At 36.6% G+C, this 10,744-nt stretch overlaps 1 protein-coding gene across 1 annotated transcript; it reads left to right on the top strand.

Moving 5' to 3' along the window:
• The first annotated feature begins 904 nt into the window (after positions 1–904).
• On the top strand, positions 905–10,738 carry LOC113060498 (transmembrane protein 62-like). The gene is made up of 14 exons (XM_026229446.1): positions 905–1,572; positions 3,179–3,290; positions 3,373–3,510; positions 5,299–5,344; positions 5,542–5,683; positions 5,770–5,894; positions 6,779–6,901; positions 7,054–7,209; positions 7,390–7,549; positions 7,873–7,986; positions 8,241–8,325; positions 8,437–8,532; positions 9,529–9,647; positions 9,720–10,738. The coding sequence occupies exons 1-14, from the start codon at positions 1,396–1,398 to the stop codon at positions 10,038–10,040; spliced, it is 1,914 nt and encodes a 637-aa protein (XP_026085231.1). The 5' UTR covers positions 905–1,395; the 3' UTR covers positions 10,041–10,738.
• Positions 10,739–10,744: the final 6 nt, after the last annotated feature.

The following is a 10,744-nucleotide window of genomic DNA, read 5'->3' on the forward strand; positions in this document are numbered from 1 at the left end:
TTATGGTGTTTTTATTGATTGTGTTTGGCCTTTACAGATGGGACAATTAAAGTAACGTGTACTTCTCTCTGATGTTATAAGCTTGTAGACATGCAGAACTGTTAGGAAACATTTCAAACAGGGTTATGATCTGTTAACAACCTACTGTTCCCAAAAATGTTTTTAAAACAAACAAAAAGGTGGAAGCTCAATTCAGTTATACAGCATCTTTATAGTAGCTTGAATACTACTGCAGAAAACAATAGGAAAACATTCAATTTAGATGCTGATTGTAGCTATCGATAAACTAAATGAAGTGGAAAGGTCAATGTTATTGATATTGGCTTTTGCTTATAAAGAGAAAACCTGGTCTCCTTCAGGTTGCACTCGGTGACTGAGTCGTATACATAAATTGATTTGCTAATTAAATTATAACTCGACTTTGGAGGACATGTTTCTTTTTAATAATTACCAGCTCACTACATTATCCCACTTATTACATTGATACCAAATAAATACATTTATGGAACAGTGTTAAGTATTACTTTTATAGTATTTTTTTAAATATGCTTTTTTTTCTATTTTAATTATAGTTTAAGCTATAGTCATTCTGATATGTGCTTTATCTTTTGTATTATTATTACATTTTATTTCAAATTTGTAATATTTTTAACTAAGTGATTTTTTAAAGTCATTTTTAAATGCACCTTGTTTTCAGTTTGTCGTCAATGTTAGTTTTTCATCAAATATTCATATTTGATCTGCATTTCAATTAAAGAAAACGATGCATTTATTTATTATTATTTTTTTGTTAACAATAACATTTTATTTGCAGTTGTCTGTTATTTCTACATTATTTTTATCCTTCCACTGAGGAAAATGTTCATTACGGAATAGAAAACTGGTTGATTTTAGCGACAACATTATTTAATGTATGCAAAATGGTTATAATATTCATATGAAAAGATAAAAATAGGATTGATTAAGGAAAGTAGTTCTTGCCAACAGAGATTAATGTAATTTACTAACGAACCTGGTTAGAACCTAGTCAGTGCCTCCTACAATAATCAAATTACTGTAGTAATGAAATGGTTTATATAATTTCAATGGATTAATATTATTAGTTTATATAATATGTATTATTTTTCATGGCGGTAACTTCCGGGCCGAGAAGAACAGCATAGCTCCGCCCCCTTCGGTCCCTTCCATCAGGATCAGCCACCCGGAAGTTTCTGCTGGATGATGTTGGTGATTCCAGCGCGTTGATTTGCTCGTCCATCGCGGTCGTGCTGGCGAGAGCCCGGGGATGTGAGGCTGTCTGAATCCCGCATCAGGCTCCTTCAGCAGGGAGAGGAGAAGCGCCTGAGCGGCGGCGGCTCGTCCGGATCTCGGTGAAGGCAGTGTGATTTCGGCAGGATGCTCCGGCTGTTCGCGGCTTTGGTGATTGTTGGGCTGCTGCTCGCCTGCTTCACTTCCTGGCTGTTTGACAGCTATGACAGCGCCTGGCACCCAAAGCTCAGTGTACACCCGTCCAGAGAAACTGGCCCTCCGTACCCCGGCGGCCAGCTGGACAATATATTTTGGTTTGTGCAGGTGAGCAGCGGTCATTGGACTCATTAGTCTGTCAATCAACTGATCATCTGATTGATTGCAGGGTGGCTTTTATTTTGTTTTCTGCCATAATAATTTATTCTTCGTGCAGTAAAGAGGATTTCTGTGTGCAATATTTAAGGCCGGAATATTCTAACCTCTAACGTGAGTTCAACATGTATTTGGTTTAGTTGTTTTGAATATAACCACGAATACTGAGTAAATCATATGGTTATGATCACGATGAGACATTACATGAATGCACTATGGTGTATCTGTGTTACAAAATTGAAAGGGCTTTTTCCTTTTTTTTTTTTTTTTTTCACTTAAGGACACATATCACATATTTTGGAAAAAGGCATTTAATTATATATATATATATATATATATATATATATATATATATATATATATATATATATATATATATATATATATTTTTATATATATATATATATATATATATATATATATATATATATATATATATATATTATAAAATGCCTTTTTTCAAAGTATGTGATATGTGTCCTCAAGTAAAAAAAAAACGCCCTTTAAATTTTATACATTATATAATTTATATATATATATATATATATATATATATATATATATATATATATATATATATACACACACACACACACACACACACACACACACACACATATATATATATATATATATATATATATATATATATATATACACACACACACACACACACACACATATATATATATATATATATATATATATATATATATATATATATATATATATACACACATATATATATTTTTTTTCCGAATAAGTTTTATTCTGTTGTATAGAAAAAAAATTGTAAAGCTGTCTAACATGTGGAAAGGCCAAAGAGAGAAGTTTATAATTGGTTCTTCAAATTAATCTCAATAAATTTATGCATTTAGCAGACTTACAGTGCATTCAGGCTAACAGTTTTTACCGAACATATGAGTCTGATTTTACCTGTATGAAAGGCATGAAATAGCTTTTTTTTTTTTTTAAATAACAGTTTTCAAATGGAAGGCTTAATTAATGCGTGTTTGCTTAACCCTTCCCAACACCACACTGTACCATGTATATTACTATGATTTCAAACATTGATGGATAATGATGTAGATTCTCATAATTTTTCAAACATCCAAACAATTATTTGAACCATCGCACCAATTATTTATCATAAAAATGATACATGTATGAATATAGCATCATTCTTTAATTCATCTGCCTAATGTCTGCGCCCATTCTAAAATTGTAATTTTATTAACAAATATATTTTATTTATCTACTGTATGTATGACCTCCTGGAAACAAAATGAGTGTGTTATGTAGAAAGCCAAATAGATAGATAAATATAAATATAGATTAAATATAGATTATAGTGCGTAAAGCCCTAGTGTAATAGTTTGGCTGGTAAAACAGGGAACCTTCAGCTGTGTACTGACTCCTCTAATATGCCAGTGACACTTGTTCTATAAATAGGCAAGTTTTATGTGTGAGATTTCCAACACTCACTGTTAACTACACACAGGCCTGCATGAAACCCCACTATTAGCTGATTTCTAAACATGCTGATTGCTCTGTGCAGGTTTCTGACATCCATATCAGTCGTTTCCACGATCCCAAGCGCATTCCAGACTTTGAAAGGTTCTGTAGAGACACCATTGATGTGATCAAACCTGATCTTGTGCTGGCCACAGGTTAGCTGCCATTCATTACTTACGGTATAAATAGGCAAATTTTATTGTGTGTTATAACCTACATTTTGACTTTATTTAACAGGGGACTTAACAGATGCGAAGACTGAGAGTAAAGTGGGCTCTCTTCAACATGAAGTGGAGTGGCAGGCCTACCACAACGTCCTTAAAAGATCACGAGTGCAGGAACGAACAAAATGGATTGACATTCGGGGAAACCATGGTGATTTATTATTATTATTTTTTGGGATGATTTTTGGAGAGAAGGAGTTGTCAAGAATGTTTACTCAAACACCCGAGTCCCGACCCGATCTGACGGGAAAAAGTAATTTTGTATGAAGCTGCATGATGTGAATCATACAAAAATATACGACTTTTAGGAAAAAGTAAGGATGGAAGCCTAAGCATAAATGGAGATCAAATGAATTAGCCACCAATTCATCAAAATGTATAATAGCTACACAATGAAATGAAATTTTGTTGACACTGTGCTTGTCTAAATAAAGTAAATAGTAAATACAAAAAAAAAAAATTGTCCTGCCCCAAAATCAGACCATTGGTTGAGCCCGTGCTGTGTCGGGCTTGAATGTTGAAGTGTTTACACACTTAATGAATGGATCTTACAAACAGTTGGATATTACCATTTTAATTCAAAAAATTGGCACCCTTCAGCGTTTGTTTTCTAATGTCAGTTGCATGCAGAAATCATTATAAAATCACCTGACGGTTTGGATGGGAGATCTAAATGAAGGCTAGAGTTAAGTTGCCTCTTTGCACATCACTGTTGGTCAGGGCCAAATAATTGTTTGTCTTTGTCCCAGTGTCTGTTGGCACTAAAACAATTAAAGGACATTGAGTGAAGACAGCTGGACACTCTTATGTCACACTAATGACTTGAGATGAAGCCCCGCTCTTTTAAACAGGATATTGCAGGCTTGCTGTGACACAAAAACAAACTATGGTGGATTAATAACATCTTTGCAATCACGATGCTGTTTATCATTACTCCTCCAGTTTCTTATCTTGATTTAAAGGCATAGTTCACCTAAAAAAAGAAATTTCTGTCATGTATTATTTATGTACTATTATTGTATTGATTTATTTTTTGAATTAGCTTTTATTTTTATATTTTTAAGTTTTCATATTATTGCTACATTTTTTATAATTTGTTATGTGCCTTTGTTCTGTGCATTTCTGTTTCTATTTAGCGGTAAATTATTTTTATTTCATTTTTAGTAATTTTGTTGCATTTATGATATATAGTAGTAATTTAGGTAATTTTTTTAATTTTGTGATTTAAGTTATTCCTCTGATGCTCAGATTTGCCTCATTCCAAATCTATTAGATATATTGTGTCAAATACATAAGGCGACATTTAGATGAATGTTCACGCTGCTCTTTTCCATTGGATGCTGATTCAGACTAAACCTTTATAAATTGTCCATAAAAGACACATGCACTACATTTCCAAGTCTTCAGAAGCCATAGGATAGCTTTGCGTGAGAAACAGACATTTAAGAATAATATTTCACCCATAGCTCTACTGGCATACATCTTTTATGCCTCTTTTACACCAACTGGTGTGTAACACGTTAAGTTTCCAATGACAATAAAACGAAAAGGTTTGGAGCACTACAGAATCACAGCTAATCAAAACCCATTTGATGTTTAAAATAGTTCAATGGAGAAGGATTTGGACCAATGAGATTTAATATAAACAGATTAAATACACATAACTCCTTGTAAAGTGTGCAGCAGCTGTGTTTCACATTAGTACATTAATATTAAGCTATGAAGACTGCATCGTGGAGTCTAATGAACATCTCTAATGATCTCGCTCAGCTCATATATATTTTTCCTCTATTCCCATTTCCCCACAGGTCCTGTAACTGGTGTTAAATTACCAAAGCTGCCAGATATGTAATAAGAGCTCTGTAATCTGGCGATTTTGTCCCCGCTCTTCTTTCGTTTCCTGGAAATCTTGGCTGATATTGTTTTCTTGTCTCCTCAGATGCCTTTAATATTATTTCACTGGAGAGCGTGAACAATTATTACAGGTCTGTACAGATATTACAGATGCAGAACATAATGGCTGTAAAGAAGGTTCAGATATTGAAGTCGACTTTTAAAAAAAAAAAAATCATTTTTTAATGCATGTTTAATGAATGGTCTTATTGCGAAGAATATGTTGGTGCTTTTTCCAAAGAAAAAAAATAAATAAAAGATTTCTCTATCTCCATTACTGAATATTTAGGAAATACTCTGCCAATCAGAAAGTTGGATCCTTCCACTACATACACCGAACTCCTTTTGGGAACTACTCGTTCATTTGTGTCGATGCCACTCTGACCCCTGGACCCAAACGGCCCTATAACTTCTTTGGGATTATCAATCAGGTAAAAGAAATCTGTTGATTTTAGCTTTGCTTATGTAAATGTGATGACAGCTTTTCTCTTGGGTTGAAATGTGATGTTCTCCATAGACTCAGATGGACGTGTTGGCCACCTTTAGAGAGGAGAGTCTGAGCAGTAACAAGTCCATCTGGTTTGGACATTATACCACATCTACAGTCATCTCCCCCTTCCCGGGAATCCGAGAGCTCATGAGGTTTGGAAAAATCTTGCAGAAACAGTCAACCAATTAGCTTTTTTCCCCATTGACCGCTAATAACTACCCACTTAGATAGGAAGAGAGCATGTGACGAGCATAGAAAGTGACCATCAACAGTTTGTTTTTGTTTTTCTGTTAGCGGTTGGTTTATCTGGATTTGATTATATAACGATAAAGGACCAGCATGAGAAATTTAATTAAGGAACAGTGCCAAATTTCTATGTATGACGACTGAAAACATTAGAAAACAACTTCAAACGTATGTAGAGAAGAGTAGTAAGTTTTGGGTTAAGAAGATTTTTTTACTGTTATAGTAATATATGTTAAAATGTTAGTTATTTCTGTGATGGAAAAGCAATTATTAATCTTCAGTGTCAGCTGATCCTTCAGAAATCATTCTAATACACTGATATATATGTATATGTATGTATATATGTATATATATGTATATATATGTATGTATATATATATATGTATATATGTGTGTGTGTATAACCTTGTAGACCCTTTATGTTGTAAATTAGGGAAGGGTTTATGAGTATGAATCATAACCAGTCAGTGACCTGTTCACCTGAGTCTGAGCCTGCGACTCGATTTGGGCCACTTTTCAAATGTTATTCTAAATCTGATTTCTATTTGGCCATCTGACCTACATCTAAACCCTTGTATGTAATTCTCTAGCATGAATGTAGGTCTGAAAGCAACATTTGCACTCAGGTGGGGACGGTCAGTGCCTGGGAATATGCTGTATTAATAATGTCATGTTCAGTGCCATTCATATTAAACACTTGTGGTGAATAATGTTAAATAGATTGCAGATTCTCATCTCATAATGTCATATTGATCATATTCTTTTTTTTTTTGTGGGTTGGTCATTACAGTACAGCCGTGGCGTATTTGTGTGGGCACCTACATACACTAGGAGGCTTCATGCCGGTACTGCACAGTCGACATCACAGAGGCACACTGGAGTTAGAGCTGGGAGACTGGATGGCAAACCGCAGGTAAGTTCAGAAAGAACAAGGTTTAAGGGAATACTGCCATGATGTAATAGGAATTTAGAAAACACAACAGCTGATATATGAGGAACTCATATCATTGTGCCTTGACTCTTATAAAAAAGCAGTGACATGCACTTTTTTTTCCCTGGGTTCAGGTATAGGATATTGGCTTTCGACCATGACCTGCTCAGTTTCACTGACGTGATGTTTGAGGACTGGCCAGCTGTGCTGATCACCAATCCCAAAGACGTCCAGTACCTGCACCCAGGAGTGGAGCCTCTGGGTCGCATCGGCAGTTCCACGCACATCAGGTGTCTCTGTGTGTGTCCTCTCCGACCTTCAAGCGCTCAGACGTTGACTTCTGTAAAACGATCGTCTCTCATCCAGACCTCACTTTTCATTTGAATTTCTTGCCTGCTTGACCTGTTCTGTCCTACCAAGAATGTCGTATTTCGGAGTGGCACTGATTGCTGAATGTGTTGGTTCTGTAGGCTCCTGGCTTTCTCCGAGTCTCCAGTCGCAGCTGTGCATGTGAGTGTGGATGGAGTTTCACTGGGGAAAGCATTTGGCGCAGGGGGTCCTTTATACATCATGCAGTGGGATCCAACGCTATATGCTACTGGACTGCACACTATCAGAGTTCAAGTGGAGGTAGGTGATTTGAACAAACCTCTGGCATTAGTATTAAACATCACTTGTTCCTCAAATCACATGGCTTGATGAGAAGAGGTGTGATGTTGCTTTTCTTAACAATTTGACAAACAAATGCTGCCTGTTGGATGATAAACTTGGCAAAAGCCCTGTAGACTTTTTAAGAGTAATATCTGGAGACCAGAAAACTAACATTCCCCAGAACAGCCTCGCAACATGGTTAAACACAGAACCTTAGCAACTGCAAAGCAATTGTTTTTATTTCGATGTAGAAACGGTTGTAGTGCTATTTTAAGAAAATGGCATCCGTCTCCCTGTCCTAGGACTCGGCAGGTCGCTCAAAGGTTCGGGAGCAACAGTTCACACTGGAGGAAGACCTCACTCCCAGCTTCGGCTTCATGCAGTCCTTCATCCTCCTCACAGACCACTACATCCTGGTACGAAAATGAAACCAAGTCATCGTGTGATGATGGTGAAAAATGGATTATCATAGCTCTTAACGTATTCATATTATTACAGTGGATTTTCACAGTTTAAAATTGAAAGTCTGGGTCTAGGACAAATAAAATCTCTAAATAAAAAAAGGTTTACCAGAAAAGTAAATGATAAAACGTTTATTGTTAAAAGTTTACTGTTAATTAATATAACATGCATTTCAGTGGCTGTTGTGTGTGTGTGTGTGTTCCCACAGGCACGGATTGCCTTCGTGGTGATAGTATTACTAAACCTGGCTGGGCTTGTGCTCTTCAGATTTATGCCTGTGTCTTCTACAAGAGGTATTTCTGTTGTATTAATGTATAACAAATCTTGTCCTGTCATTATAAATGTTCTTCATAGCTCCAAAGCATTAATGACTCTTGACGCCATAAACTCTTATAATCCATCAGGACTGTCTTCTCAAGTGTGGATGTCCCTGCATCTTGTCAGTAAGAGCAACCTGTTCTTCTACTCTCTGCTGCTGTTCAACCTGTGTACAGCATTGGGTAAGTCGCCGTCTGACACCACTTAAACTGTTTCACAAACTGATGGAACATGATGGTTTAAACTACCATTGCAGAAGGCCTGTGATCCTTTTTTATACAGAAAAGAGAGTACTTTTATTCCATCCGACCATTCAAAAGAGAGAATGAGAGATAATCACATAATTATTATATTATAGATAATTGCCTCTTAGTTTTTATAAATGTCCCATAACCAACCCTTGTCCTTAGGGGTTTAAGTAATCTAATAAAATTGTGAAAGTGCCGATTACAGCAAAATATATATATATTTTTTTTAGCTAGTTTGTTTTTAAAATTAAAAGACTATATCTAGATAAACATATACCAATTTTCATGCACAAAAATCAATAGAAGAGTCTAAAGTTACATGTAACTCTATATGGGTCATTTGGACCCAAACAAAACAGGTGTCAAGGGATCGTTCACACAAAAATGAAAATGTAGCTGAAAAATGTACTCATCCTCATGTTGTTCTAAACTTGTACATATTACAGTTATTTCATCTGTGGAACACATAGATATTTAAAAATAGAAAATGATTTGTTCATACAGTAAAGGTCAATGAAGTCCACTGACTTTAATTGGGCCACATTGACTTTCACTGTATGGACAAAAAAAAAACTTTTTCTTCAAAATATTTAGTTTTGTGTTCTGCAGAATAATGAAAGTCATACAGGTTTGGAGAGACATGATGGTAAGTAAATGGTGTGTGCATGGGGGGAGGGGGGGCTGAAATATCCCTTTACACAGGCAGATCCACGTGTTTTTTTTGGTGTCCTTTTTATTGTGACACTTAAAAAGAAGCAACCTGAAATGAATAATCATGATTACAGTCTCAAGGGAAATGATGAGCATAATTGTGTAGCCCTACTTGGTTTGCTCAAGAGCGCAATGAAAATGTATCAGGATAAACTTGCAACATGTCCTTGCAGTTACTGTGAAGAAGGGACAGTGCTTTTAGTCTACTTGTTTTGTCAGGTCCATGGTTCATTGGGGAAATCATTGATGGACACATTGGAGCCTGCTTTGCTTTTGGCGTGTTTGTGGACGGGCATTTCTTCGAAGGAAGTCTGACCTATGTCGTGGGAGTCGTACAGGTAATTCAGATCTAGGTGCAGATTATACTGATCGCAACAGTTGAGTCCTAACATGCCATCTGTCATCCACAGGTGCTCTTCTTCAATATGCCTCTCACTTTTTACCTCTGCTGGAGTCTTCAGCACAGATGTCGCGGCACCAGCTTCCGCTCACATTTCTGTCGGCCGGGCAGCCGCTGGAGGACTCTGGTGATGCACATAGGCATGCTGGTCCTCATGGTCTGGCAGGCCTATTCTTGCCACTTCCTGCTGGAGACCTATGGGGCACTGGCTTTCTTCCTGTCTCCCGTACGTACCTGGGCTCTGCTCATGGGCCTGTTGTTGGTGTACAGGGCATGGTGGGGAACGCCTCCTAGTTTCTCCGTTGGCAGCAAGACCAACCGGCCATTGTGACAGTGACAGGCCTTCACCTGTATCCTTGTGACGGACATTATTTTGTGCCAAGCTCTTCCCTCCTTTCACCATTGTCTTCACGGTCACCAAATTGCCAATCGTTCCCAAGACGCGTTAGCATAGAAAAAAATAGTCTTTAGTTAATATGAAGCGATGATGGCATCACATGTGGATGACGGAGCCGTTGCAAACCTGCTTCTGATCCTCCTTTGACACTAAGACACGTTGGTCGTTTTATAGTCCGTTCTCACTGTTGTGAACCCAAACAGTGTTGAAGTCCAGATGTGTGTACTAGTTACAGTAAGCTTACCTATTACTGTGATAAACTGCATTACGTACTCGTCAAATTATGTTTGTTTTTATTTGTGATGAGCAATCAAGAAAGGAATAAGACTATGTAATTTTGATAAACGTAATCAATGTTTCTGCATAAAACTGCCACCACTCGGAGAGGACAGTCAGTATGGGTTCGCTCGTATTGTTTTAATGCATATAAACTACGCATGTAAAGAGAGGATGAGATCACTAAATTTACTTACACTTGTAGATGAGGTATGAAATGTAAAGGATAATTTAAGGAATGAAGCTGGTCATTATTGTCTTATTATACAATGAAAATAGTTCAAAAAGAAGCCAAAGCATCAAGCTTTGTTTGCCACCAAGCAACACACAGATTTGAAATGTGTATGTGAACACTGCTCAGT

This window comes from Carassius auratus, chromosome 42 (genome assembly GCF_003368295.1).
Source record: "Carassius auratus strain Wakin chromosome 42, ASM336829v1, whole genome shotgun sequence".
NCBI lineage: Eukaryota > Metazoa > Chordata > Actinopteri > Cypriniformes > Cyprinidae > Carassius > Carassius auratus.

Excerpts from the sequence above, each read along its gene's own strand:
- LOC113060498 (XM_026229446.1), top strand. The coding sequence starts at position 1,396 with ATGCTCCGGCTGTTCGCGGCTTTGGTGATTGTTGGGCTGCTGCTCGCC. Across the intron at positions 3,291-3,372 it reads TGATCTTGTGCTGGCCACAG|GGGACTTAACAGATGCGAAG; the intron begins GTTAGCTGCCAT and ends TTTATTTAACAG. Across the intron at positions 5,684-5,769 it reads TCTTTGGGATTATCAATCAG|ACTCAGATGGACGTGTTGGC; the intron begins GTAAAAGAAATC and ends TGTTCTCCATAG.